Source organism: Salvelinus alpinus, chromosome 24, assembly GCF_045679555.1.
Source record: "Salvelinus alpinus chromosome 24, SLU_Salpinus.1, whole genome shotgun sequence".
NCBI classification, from domain to species: domain Eukaryota; kingdom Metazoa; phylum Chordata; class Actinopteri; order Salmoniformes; family Salmonidae; genus Salvelinus; species Salvelinus alpinus.
The window spans coordinates 37,317,811-37,331,644 of record NC_092109.1 but is presented as its reverse complement, the minus strand read 5'-3'; the positions used below and the strand labels follow the sequence as shown (position 1 = coordinate 37,331,644).

The following is a 13,834-nucleotide window of genomic DNA, read 5'->3' as shown; positions in this document are numbered from 1 at the left end:
CAAAAACAAGTGAAATTAAAAAAAAAATGTCTGTAACCTTCTATAACATGCAATTCACATAGAAAAATAGAGATTAGGGCCTCCCGAGTGACGCAGCGATCTAACATGCTGACCACACCGCTCACGTCGAGTTGCAAAATAAATACATGTTATTCAATCATTGCACCCACGCTGCTCACACGCGCCAATGAGTGTCTGCATTGTCAAGCGCTAAAATAGAAGTTGCTTCCATTTGTGGCGCAGAACGCGCTGCAAGTCCTACCTCTCCCATCTCCTCATTGGCTTTTAGAAGCATATACCCACGTGCCATCTCCTCATTGGTTATACCCACGTGGGTGATTGAAAGATGAACTGAGGTTGGTCGGTCGTGGTAATACACCGTATTATGAAAGTTAGATGCCAATCGCCATATAAAGTCCAAAGAAGAAAAGGCCTGGAAGGAGGAGAAATTACTAGAAACGATTCTGTTGACTGTTTAATGTGTGGATTAATTGTCGGAGTAGAGGACCTTGTGCATTTCAGGTAAAGTAACAACTCAACGTTTATATCACAGGACAAATTAGCTAGCAACAGCAAGCTAGCTAAATAGGACAAAATAGCTAGAAACTGCAAGCTAGCTAGTTAAATTGCCATAAATGTTTAATACTTTTTGACCTGTCCCCAAATTAATATAATGGGTTCAGAGTTTGTTTTGATATTTAAACCTGCATGTCGTGATCACGTTTGACGTGAGGGGACAAAATCTATTTGCGCACGATGGCGCATGCGTCCGGTTTGGGCGTGCACGCGCATCCGGTTTGGGTGTGCACGCGCATCCGGTTTGGGCGTGCACGCGCATCCGGTTTGGGCGTGCACACGCATCCGGTTTGGGCGTGGTGTAAGGCACTGCATCGCAACGCTAGAGGTGTCACTACAGTCCAGCGTTGTCAGGGTTAGGGGAGGGTTTGACCGGCTGGGATGTCCTTGTTCCATTGCGCTCTAGCGGTTCCTTGTGGCGGCCAGGCGCATGCACGCTGACTTCGGTCACCAGCTGTACGGTGTTTCCTCCGACATATTGGTGCATCTGGCTTCTGGGTTAAGTGGGCAGCGTGTCAAGAAGCAGTGTGACTTGGCTGAGTCGTGTTTCGGAGTACACATGGTTCTCGACCTTTGCCTCTCCCGAGTCCGTATGGGAGTTGCAGCGATTGGACAAGACTGTAACTACCAATTGGATATCATGAAAAAGGGGTAAATAGCCCCCTCAAAACAAATATATACAGTATATATACAGTACCAGTCAAAAGTTTGGACACCTATTCATTCCAGGGTTTTTCTTTATTTTGACTATTTCCTCCATTGTATAATAATAGTGAAGACATTAAAACTATGAAATAACACATATGGAATGCCAAGAGTGTGCAAAGCTGTCATCAAGGCAAAGGGTGGCTACTTTGAAGAATCTCAAATATAAAATATACTGTATTGTACCACTTTTTTTGGTTACTACATGATTCCATTTGTTTTATTTCATAGTTGTAATTGATGTATTCTCTATTATTCTACAACACCCATGCCAATATATCCTCCAAACACCGGCATAATCACTAAATTATTACTTTCAGATCGTCCCTCCTCATAAGGGAGAGGAAATTAGAGAATATCTTAAAGATATGTGGTAACAGAATTACAAGGCAATGTTTTTTAAACCTACAGAAGGCAAATAATTTCTGCAAAGCTAAATATAAATATGATATTAGTGTGTAGGGGTCTTTACTTCAACATTACTGTGTTTCCATGTATTTTTTATACATTTTCCATCGATGTGACCAGAAATCAAAACCTTTGCTTATTTCTTATATTGTTTATGATGGGAAATGGTTGAAAAATGTATCTATGCCTTCATTTCCCAAAAATATAGCCTCTTAGCTTTCATCTGACACCAAATTTGATATGCTATTATGAACCTCACCTGTTGGTGCTCATGGGTCATTTTACATGGACATGACCTTGTCTCATCTCTCTTTCTCTATCCTCTCTCAATTCAATTTCAATTCAATTTAAGGGCATTATTGACATGGGAAACATATGTTAACATTGCCAAAGCAAGTGAAATAGATAATAAACAAAAGTGAAATAAACAATAACATTTACAGTAAACATTACACTCACAGAAGTTACAAAAGAATAAAGACATTTCAAATGTCATATTATGTCTATATACAGAGTTGTAAATGTGCAAATAGTTAAAGTACAAAAGGGAAAATAAATAAACGTTGTATTCTCTCTCTCCCTCTCATGATTTTTCTCCATTCATCCCTCCCTCCCTCCCTCCCTCTCTCTCTCATTATTTTTCTCCATCCATCCATCCATCCATCCCTCCCTCTCTCTCATTATTTTTCTCCGTCCATCCCCCCTCTCTCTCTATGTTGTTATTTTGCTCCCTCTCTCTCCCCTCCCTCTCTCTCATTATTTTTCTCCATCCCTCCCTTCTCTCTATCTTGTTATTTTGCTCCCTCTCTCTCTATCTTGTTATTTTGCTCCCTCTCTCTCATTATTTTTCTCCATCCCTCCCTCTCTCTCTATCATTATTTTTCTCCATCCCTCCCTCTCTCTCAATCATTATTTTTCTCCATCCCTCCCTCTCTCTATCATAATTTTTCTCCATCCCTCCCTCTCTCTCTCTATCATTATTTTTCTCCATCCCTCCCTCTATCATTATTTTTCTCCATCCCTCTCTCTCTATCATTATTTTTCTCCATCCCTCTCTCTCTATCATTCTTTTTCTCCATCCCTCTCTCTCTCTCATTCTTTTTCTCCATCCCTCTCTCTCTCTCTATCATTATTTTTCTCCATCCCTCCCTCCCTCTCTCTCTATCATTATTTTTCTCCATCCCTCCCTCTCTCTCTATCATTATTTTTCTCCATCCCTCCATCCATGTCAGCTCTGGGATTCGATCTAGCAACCCTTTAGTTACTGGCCCTATGCTCTAACCACTAGGCTACCTGCCGCCCATCTTGTTATTGTTCTCCATCCATCCCTCCCTCTCTCCCGTTATTTTGCTCCCTCACCCCTCCCCCTCTCTCCCCCCTCTCTTCCCCCCCCCCTCCCTCTCCCCTCCCTCTCTCTCTGTGTGTTAGTAGTGAAGTAAAGGTGACAGAGATAACTGTATCATAGACAAACCACCTCCACATTACACCACATTTCATCACTTCTACTGACAGACAGCATGCATTTCAGCAAACACACAGCTATACGGACGTTTACCATATTTGTGTGTGTGTGTGTGTGTGTGTGTGTGTGTGTGTGTGTGGGGGGGGGGGGGGGCTGGAAGAAACTCAGCCGGAATTGTAAACAAGCAAGCACACACACACCACTGGCCTATTCCTTCCAGCCCACACACACAGCCACCGCCCCCCCCAGTCCAGTGCAGGCCCAGATGGTTTCATTAGTAATGAGGATAGAGTCCAGCTTGAAGATGGGCCAAACCAAGTGGCCTAACCGATAATGATCTGTGTTTGTGTGTGTGATAATGTGTGTGTGTGTGTGTGTGTCAGACCCAGGTTATTCTCTCTATCTATTGACGTTAAGCAGACCTATTACATTCCATTCAGTGCAGCTCATTCAGCCGTACAATACATTTGTCACCCAACAGCTTCTTTCTGAATAATTGCCTGTCAGTCTATTTCAGCATGAACATAATGATGACTCACCTAATTTATGTGCGTGTGTGTGTTTGTCTGTGACAGAGAGATATGGTTCCACAATTGCAAAGCTGCTGTTTATCCAGACAGACCCACATGTGTACCCTTTTAATAGCGTGCTGAAGTTGGATTTGAACCGGATGTAGGCTAGCATTACAAATGTCAATTTTTTTCCAGCAACATTGGAGCTTTACAAAAACCTACATACATATCTGTCTCTCCCTCTCTTCCGCTCTCTCTCTGTAAACAGTCCCGGCCCCCGGACTATCTTGGCGCCTGTTCCTCGCGCCACTGTCTCATCACTCGCTTAAGAATGTAATAAAACATGTCAGAAAGCTTCTGTTGAGGCGCACGCATGCCTACATGCACATACACACACCGATAACTGTAAACTGCTGTGCAGCAGCAGTCTTCTATTTTAAAGAATAATATAGCGTGATGTGGATAAATATTTTATTTCCGCCGAACGAAGCTGAGCGGACCAGGCCGCAGGAGAGAAGATGAAGCTAGAGGTTTTACAGATGAAGGGTCTTAATTTGAGCCAATTTGATACAGCAGGAAAAAACTCCTACAGCAACAGGAAATGTGAATTATTATAAAGATTACATTTCGTTTTACATTTTTTTTACATTTCTTTCATTGCAGGAAAGTTCTCATGCAACAGGGTGATCAAATGAATGTCCTACATCTGTATGTTAAAGGGATAGTTCTGGATTGTGGCAACGAGGCTCTTTTTCTACCTCTCCAGAGTCAGATGAACTTGAGGATATGTTTTATGTCTCTGCCTCCAGTATGAAGGAAGTTCCTATCTAGCGTTTGCGCAATTGTTTACTGGAGATTCCAGTCTTTGTGCTAAGCTACAGCAGTTAGCATTTTCTCGCAAAACTACCTCTAACTTCCTTCATCCTGTTAACTTCTTTCGACTAGGGGGCAGAATTTTTATGTTTAGAAAAAATATTATCGATTATCTATGTTAAAAACAACCTGAGGATTGATTATAAAAAAACGTTTGACATGTTTCTACGAACATTACGGATACTTTTTGGAATTTTCGTCTGCCTTTCAGGACCTGAACAAGCCTGCGGTTTTCTGAACATAACGCGCAAACCAAATGGCGGTTTTTGGTTATAAAACTAATCTTTATCGAACAAAAATAACATTTATTGTGTAACTGGGAGTCTCGTGAGTGCAAACATCCGAAGATTATCAAAGGTAAGCGATTCATTTTATTGCTTTTCTGACTTTCGTGACCAAGCTAATTTGGGGCTAGCTGTTCTTACTATTTTGTCTAGTGATTGATAAACTCACAAACGCTTGGATTGCTTTCACTGTAAAGCATATTTTCAAAATCTGACACGATAGGTGGATTAACAACAAGCTAAGCTGTGTTTTGGTATATTTCACTTGTGATTTCATGATTATAAATATTTTTTGTATTATTTTTGAATTTGGCACTCTGCAATTCAGCGGTTGTTTACGAAAATGATCCCGCTAAAGGGATCCGTGCGGCAAGAAGTTAATCTGACTCTAGGGAAGTAGATAAAGTCCAAAATGTCATTGTCAAAATCCCAATATATCCATTTAACTGGTATCTCATCTAATGATGCTAAGACAGTCCAAAACGCTCCAGGATTTGACAGTATATTTGGAACCCAGTTAGCACATAATGTTTTGAGAACCTTATGTTTCTTAGACCTTCCCACAACTTTGTTGGAATGGTGTGCAGGATAATTGCTTGACTTTGGAACATTCTCAGCACATTAAGGAACTTTTCTTGGTATTTCATTACTTTAACATAACGTTTCCGAAAAGTTAAAACATGTTTACCCCCCTCCCCCCCAGTGAGATGGTGCCGACATAGATGGTCGACTCTTTTCGAGTCCTTAGGGAACTATGCAGTATTTGTTTTTTTCATGTATTATTTATTTACATTGTTACCCCAGGAACTCTTGAGTCGTATTACTACATACAGCCGGGAAGAACTATTGGACATAAGAGCACCGTCAACTTACCAACATTACGACCAGGAATACGACTTTCCTGAAGTGGATCCTCTGTTCGGACCACCACCCAGGACAATGGATCTAATCCCAGAAGCCGACCCAAGACAACGACGCTACAGAAGGGGCAGACGGAGCGGCCTTCTGGTCAGGCTCCATAGACGTGCACATCGCCCACCGCTTCCGAGTATACTACTCGCCAATGTCCAGTCTCTTGACAACAAGGTAGACGAAATTCGACCAAGGGTTGCCTTCCAGAGAGACATCAGAGATTGTAACATTCTCTGTTTCACGGAAACATGGCTCTCTTGGGATATGTTGTCGGAATCGGATCAGCCACCGGGCTTCTCCACGCAGGGCGCCGACAGAGATAAACACCTCTCTGGGACGAGGAAGGGCGGGGGTGAATGCTTCATGATTAATGACTCATGGTGTAATCATAACAACATACAGGAGTTCAAGTTCTTCTGCTCACCCGACCTAGAAATCCTTACAATCAAATGCCGGCCATTTAACCTGCCAAGAGAATTCTCATCAGTTATAGTCACAGCGGTGTACATTCCCCCTCAAGCAAACACCAAGACGGCCCTCAAGGAGCTTCACTGGACTCTATGTAAACTGGAAACCATATATCCTGAGGCTGCATTTATTGTAGCTGGGGATTTTAACAAAGCAAATTTGAGAACAAGGCTACCTAAATTCTATCAGCATATTGATTGCACTACACGCAGGGGTAATACACTCGATCACTGCTACTCTAACTTCCGCGATGCATACAAAGCCCTCCCCCGCCCTCCTTTCGGGAATTCCGACCACGACGCCATCTTGCTCCTACCGTCTTATAGGCAGAAACTCAAACAGGATGTACCAGTGACGAGAACTATTCAACGCTGATCTGACCAATCGGAAGCCACGCTTCAAGATTGGTTGGTTTGATCACGAGGACTGGAATATGTTCCGGTCAGCCTCAGAGAACAACATCGATCTATACGCTGACTCGTTGAGTGAGTTTATAAAGAAGTGCATTGGAGATGTTGTTCCCACTGTGACTATTAAAACGTACCCTAACCAGGGTGGATGGCGGCATTCTCGCAAAACTGAAAGCGCGAACCACAGCATTTAACCACTGAAAGAGGTCTGGGAATATGGCTGAATATACACAGTGTAGTTATTCCCTCAGCAAGGCAATCAAACAAGCGAAATGCCGGTACAGGGACAAGGTGGTCGCAATTCAACGGCTCAGACACGAGACATATGTGGCAGGGTCCACAGGAAATCACAAACTACACTAAAAAAACTGCCACGTCACTGACACTGACGTCATGCTTCCAGACAAATGAAACACCTTTGCCCACTTTGAGGATAACACAGTGCCGCCGTTGCAGCCCGCTAACAAGGACTGCCCCCCCCTCCTTCTCCGTGGCCGACGTGAGTAAAACATTTAAATGTGTTTACCCTCGGAAGGCTGCTGGCCCAGACGGCATCCCTAGCTGCATCCTCAGAGCATGCGCAGACCAGCTAGCTGGTGTGTTACGAACATATTAAATTGCTCCCTATCCCAGTCTGTTGTCCCCACATGCTTCAAGATGGCTAAAATGGTTCCTGTACCCAAGAAGGCAAAGATAACTGAACTAAATGACTACCCCCCGTAGCACTAACTTCTGTCATCATGAAGTGCTTTGAGAGACTAGTCAAGGATCATATCACCTCCACCTTACCGGCCACCCTAGACCCACTTCAGTTTGTGTACCGCCCTAACAGGTCCACAGATGACGCAATCGCCATCACACTGCACACTGCCCAATCCCATCTGGACAAAAGGAATACCTATGTAGGAATGCTGTTCATTGACTACAGCTCAGCATTTAACACCATAGTACCCTCCAAACTCATCATTAAGCTCGAGACCCTGGGACTCGACCCCGCCCTGTGCAATTAAGTCCTGGACTTTCTGATGGCCGCCCTCAGGTGGTGAAGGTAGGAAACAACATCCCCACTTCGCTGACCCTCAACAATGGGACCCCACAAGGGTTTGTGCTCAGCCCACTCCTGTACTCCCTGTTCACCCACGACTGCACCTCCATCATCAAGTTTGCAGACGACACAGCAGTAGTGGGCTTGATTACCAACAACGATGAGACAGCCTACAGGGAGGAGGTGAGGGCACTTGGAGTGTGCTGTCAGGAAAACAACCTCTCACTCAATGTCAACAAAACAAAGGAGATGATCGTGGACTTCAGGAAACAGCAGAGGGAGCAGCCCCCTATCCACATCGAAAAGACAGCAGTGGAGAAGGTGGAAAGTTTTAAGTTCCTGGGCATACACATCACAGATAAACTGAAAATGGTCCACCCACACAGACAGTGTGGTGAAGAAGGCGCAACAGCGCCTCTTCAACCTCAGGAGGCTGAAGGAATTTGGCTTGTCACCCAAAACCCTGACAAACTTTTACAGATGCACTATCGAAAGCATCCTGTCGGGCTGTATCACAGGCTGGTACGGAAACTGCACCGCCCTCAACCGCAGGGCTCTCCAGAGGGTGGTGCAGTCTACACAACGCATCACCGGGGGCAAACTACCTGCCCTCCATGACACCTACAGCACCCGATGTCACAGGAAGGCCAAAAAGATCATCAAGGACAACAACCACCCAAGCCACTGCCTGTTCATACCGCTACCATCCATAAGAATTTGTTCTTAACTGACTTGCCTAGTTAAATAAAGGTAAAATGTAAAAAATAAAAAATAAAAAGGCGAGGTCAGTACAGGTGCATCAAAGCTGGGACCGAGAGAGTGAAAAACAGCTTCTATGTCATGCCCTGACCTTAGAGAGCCTTGTTATTCTCTATTTTGGTTAGGTCAGGGTGTGACTAGGATGGGTACTCTAGTTTTTATATATCTATGTTGGCCTGGTATGGTTCCCAATCAGAGGCAGCCATTTCCCCATTGTGTTTTATGGGATCTTGTCTATGTATAGTTGCCTGCGAGCACTACATTAGTTTTCTGGGAGTTTCATTTAAATAAACATGTGGAAATCTACGCACGCTGCGCCTTGGTCCATTCATTATAACGATCGTGACATTCTATCTCAAGGCCATCAGACTGTTAAACAGCAATCATTAACTCAGAGAGGCTGCTGCCTACATTGAGACCCAATCACTGGACACTTTTAATAAATGGATCGCTAGTCACTTTAAACAATGGCACTTTAAATTATGTTTACATTTTTTACATTACTCATATCACATGTATATACTGTATTTTATACCATCTATTGCACCTTGCCTATAACGCTTGGCAATCACTCATCCATATACTTATATGTACATATTCTTATTCACCCTTTAGATTTGTGTGTATTAGGTAGTTGTTGGGGAATTGTTAGATTACTTGTTAGATATTACTGCACTGTCGGAACTAGAACCACAAGCATTTCACTACACTCGCATTATCATCAGCTAACCATGTGTATGTGACCAATACAATTTGATTTGATTTGATTTTCAATTTTGGTCATGTTCTAGGAACGTTCTCCAACTGGTTTGACATTGAGAATGTTCTCAAATAGTTCAGAGAATGTTAAGAACAACGTTCTTCTGTGGGAATTTCAGCACTTCAGCATAACATTTCCTACAGGTTTCATGATGGTTCTATTAAGAGTCATGTTCTCAAATTGTTCCAAGAACGTTAAGGAAACTCAAAACAAAAGAAAACTTTAGTAAGATTCAGAGAACATTCCAAGAATGTTATTTAAAAACATATACATTCCTTTCTCAGCATCAAGCCAACTCTCTTGTATTATCCGGTGTGTTGGCCGCACCCACTAATTGGCCACACCTGATCTTAATGAGTGTTAATTTCCTTTGAAATGGGTTCTGTTTGAATAGACAAAAAATTTACAGCTTTGTATCCATAAAATAATTGGCATGCTAGAGCCATCCTTGGAGGCGCAGTGGACTAATTCCATGGATAAAGAACAGAAGATTATAGGTTGGAATCTCACTGATGCCGTGTCACAATATAAAATACATGTTTGCGTGATTAATCTCAAGGAAATACATTTCTATGAGTCCTATCTGTGCTTGGAGTAAAAAAAAAGTTTACCCAAAATAAAGCTAGCAGTGTTACTAAAACTTTTATTGAAACATTTAGCTAAAGTTTTAAGAAAGTTGTTATTTTTTTTAAATTGAAATATCCTATAATTTCTTTTCTCAGAGCGTTAATAAAACCTCCTAGGAAAACCTTCAATGAACCAGAGTGAAATGTTCTCAGAACCTCCCTGGAACCAGAGTGAAATGTTCTCAGAACCTCCCTGTAACCAGAGTAAAATGTTCTCAGAACCTCCCTGGAACCAGAGTAAAATGTTCTCAGAACCTCCCTGGAACCAGAGTAAAATGTTCTCAGAACCTCCCTGGAACCAGAGTAAAATGTTCTCAGAACCTCCCTGGAACCAGAGTAAAATGTTCTCAGAACCTCCCTGGAACCAGAGTAAAATGTTCTCAGAACCTCCCTGCAACCTAAAAATAAACCTTCATAGAACAGGCGACATTTTCACTTTAAAAAAAAAGAACTTTTATTTAATTAGGCAAGTCAGTTAAGAACAAATTCTTATTTACAATAAGGTCTGCTGTGACGGGTGCTGGGATAAGAAAATAACAACAAAAAAATATATGGCAAAACACACATCACGAAAAGAGAGACACCACAACACGACATAAAGAGAGACCAAACTTATGTTCTCAGAATATTTTTAAAAACCTTCAGTTTTACCGGTTAGAAAACTTACTGGCTTCTACCCACAACCAATGTGAAGCCAAAAAACTGTTTCCCACAACTTCCAAGGAACCAAATGTGCTAGCTGGGAAGCTATACACACACCTCTATGCAGACCTTTCCGTGGACTAGACACAAGCGCGCAGGATATACACACACAAGCGCGCACATACACTTGGATATTTGAGAAACAATGTAGTCGACAGTAGAGCCTACACATATACCGACCACACACAGAGGGATACACGTAAATCCCAAATGCATTCCAAATCGTGATAGAACGCTAGTCTACTGTAGGTTGGTCATCAACGACAGATATTCTCAAAACTGTCGTAATCCATGCAGCAACATATCATAGTCAAAGACATTCCCAACAACACACTGTAAATGTGACAAATTCACACAAAAAACAAATGGCCGATTAAACACTACTACAGCGATATAGGCTCACAAAAAAATATGTTTCTTACCTCTTCCAAACATGACGGCGATTGTTCTACCGGTCTAGTATCCCAGTTTGAGTTCCATCCTGCTTGGACGTCTCGGGGAGAATGTAGGTTTCTCGTCTGGTACTCCGCAATAAAACTGCCAGTTTGATTTTTGAACCGTTTTGGATTAATCTTTTGATCGTTGGTGTTTTCGTCTTCCCTTGCGAATCACTGTTAAATTTCCTCTGGTCTGAAATGAACAGTGTTGACAGGCAGAGTTGAAAACACACCCGCAGATATTCCGACATAGACGAAGTTAAAGCATCTGGAAGAATCTATTCAAGATGCCCTATCTATCCATAAACACATCGGAGGCGCTTCTTCTGTTTTGCCGGTGTCGCACGCTGTAAACTCGGCTCTTTATGGTCACCTGAGCGTTTTAATTCTAGCCCACTGTAGCCTAGTCTTTATTCAAGCAATTCGGTTGAAAAGAGAAAGCTGTAACTTTCTCGCTGTCGTCTGAATGTTATGTGGCACAAATAGATGAATACCCGTTACGGAGACCGTTTACTTTTTCCATTTCGAGCTTTTAGCTCTTAAAATTGACAAAACAATATATCCACTCCCAAAAATCACTTGTTATTCGACAAGGCAGGAAAGCAGAATGGGTCAGTGCCTTCTCCGTTACTGGCTGGCTCGCGGCAGCCCTTTCAGTCTCCCTTCTCTCGAGGAGATGATCTGACGGATGACGAGAACAGACCGTGGAGCGTGCGCCGCGTGTCTCACCATTATTTCTCTGCCGCTGTCTCTCTAGCACTGAGTCTCTCGCTCTCTCTCTCTCTCTCTCGCTCTCAGCCCTTATTTGAGGAACACAAGCATCCATCTGCAAGTCTGTCTTTCTGCCTCTCTGTCTGTCTGGATGCCTCTCTGTCTGTCTGCCTGCCTGTCTGTCTGTCTGGCTGTCTTTCTGTCTGTCTGTGTGCCTATCTGTCTGTCAGCCTTCGTATTACTGTCTGTCTGTCTGCCTGCCTGCTTGTCTATCTGTCTGCCTCTCTGTCAGTCTGTTTATCTGTGTGTATGTCTGCCTAACTGCCTTTCTGAATATCTGTCTGTCTGCTAGCCTGTCTGTTTGTCTGCCAATCTGACTTTCTGTCTGTGTGCCTATCTGCCTGTCTGTCTCCCTTTCTGGCTGTATATCCACCTGCCTGTCTGTTTGTCTGTCTGCCCCTCTGTCTCTCTGCCTGTCTGTCTGCCTGTCTCTCTGCTCCTCTGTATGCCTGTCAATTTGTCTATCTGTCTGTCTGTCTTTCTGCCTCTCTGTGTATCTTTCTGCCTATCTGTCTGTCTGTCTGTCTGCCTGCCTGCCTGCCTGCCTGCCTGCCTGCCTGCCTCTGTCTGGCTGTATGTCTGTCTTTCTGTCTGTCTGTCTGTATGTCTGTATGTCTGTTTATCTATCTATCTGTCTGCCTTTCAGTCTGTCAGCCTATCTATCTGTTTCTCTGTCTTTCTGTCTTCCTCTCTTTATGCCTCTCTTTCTGTTTGTCTGCGTTTCTGTATGTCTGTCTGTCTGTCTGTTTGTCTGTCTCTCTCTGTCTGTTTGTCTCTCTGTCTACCGGTCTCTCTCTCTGTCTGTCTGTCTGTCTGTCTGTCTTTCTGCATCTCTGTCTGCCTGCCAACCTATTTGTCTGTCTGTCTGTCTGACTATCTGTTTGCCTGTCAGTGAGCCTACCTGTCTGTCTTTCTGCCTCTCTGTCTGTCTGTCTGTCTGTCTGTCTGTCTGTCTGTCTGTCTGTCTGTCTGTCTGTCTGTCTGTCTGTCTGTCTGTCTGTCTGTCTGTCTGTCTGCCTTTCTGTCTGTCTCTCTTCCTGTCTGTCTGTTTGCCTGTTAATCTGCTTGTCTGCCTGTTTCTCTGCCTGTCTGCCTGCCTGCCTACCTATCTCTCCCTGTCTGTCTGTCTGTCTGTCTGTCTGTCTGTCTGTCTGTCTGTCTGTCTGTCTAAATCTCTCTCTGTCTGTCTGTATGTCTTTCTGAAGCTTTGTCTGCGTACCTGTCTGTCTGTCTCTCTGTCTACCTGCCCACCTATCTGTCTGTCTGTCTTTCTGCATTTCTGTCTGTTTATATGTATATCTGTCTTTCTGCCTGTCTATCTATCTAGCTGTCTGTCTACCTACCTATCTCTCTGTCTACCTCACAGTATTTCTGTCTGCCTGTCTGCAAGCTTTCCTCTGTCTGCCTTTCTGCCTGCCTCTTTCCGACAACATATCCCAGCTTTTATTTCTTCCATCACATTCCCAGTGGGTCAGAAGTTTACATACACTCAATTAGTATTTGTTAGCATTGCCTTTAAATTGTTTAACTTGGGTCAAACATTTCGGGTAGCCTTCCACAAGCTTCCCACAATAAGTTGGGTGAATTTTGGCCCATTCCTCCTGACAGAGCTGGTGCTACTGAGTCAGGTTTGTAGGCCTCCTTGCTAGCACACTCTTTTTCAGTTCTGCCCACAAATGTTCTATAGGATGGAGGTCAGGGCTTTGTGATGGCCACTCCAATACCTTGACTTTGTTGTCCTTAAGTCATTTTGCCACAACTGTGGAAGTATGCCTGGGGTCATTGTCCATTTGGAAGACCCATTTGCGACCAAGCTATAAACTTCCTGACTGATGTCTTGAGATGTTGCTTCAACATAATTTTCCCCCCTCATGATGCCATCTACTTTGTGAAGTGCACCAGTCCCTCCTGCAGCAAAGCACCCCCACAACATGATGCTGCCACACCCGTGCTTCACGGTTGGGATGGTGTTCTTCGGCTTGCAAGAGTCCTCCTTTTTCCTCCAAACATAACAATGGTCATTACGGCCAAACAGTTCTATTTTTGTTTCATCAGACCAGAGGAAATTTCTCCAAAAAGTACAATCGTTGTCCCCATGTGCAGTTGCAAACCGTAGTCTGGCTT

General features: G+C 43.5%; 1 protein-coding gene across 1 annotated transcript in view; it reads right to left on the bottom strand.

Annotated features, from left to right (window-relative positions):
* Positions 1–11,682, bottom strand: part of LOC139552798 (reticulon-4 receptor-like 1) — a 261,936-nt gene extending 250,254 nt beyond the window's left edge. The window contains exon 1 of the mRNA XM_071364841.1: positions 10,925–11,682. Within this exon, the coding sequence (XP_071220942.1) occupies positions 10,925–10,937 (13 nt within the window). The 5' untranslated portion in view covers positions 10,938–11,682. The remainder of the gene's footprint in view (positions 1–10,924) is intronic.
* Between the last annotated feature and the right edge of the window lie 2,152 nt (positions 11,683–13,834).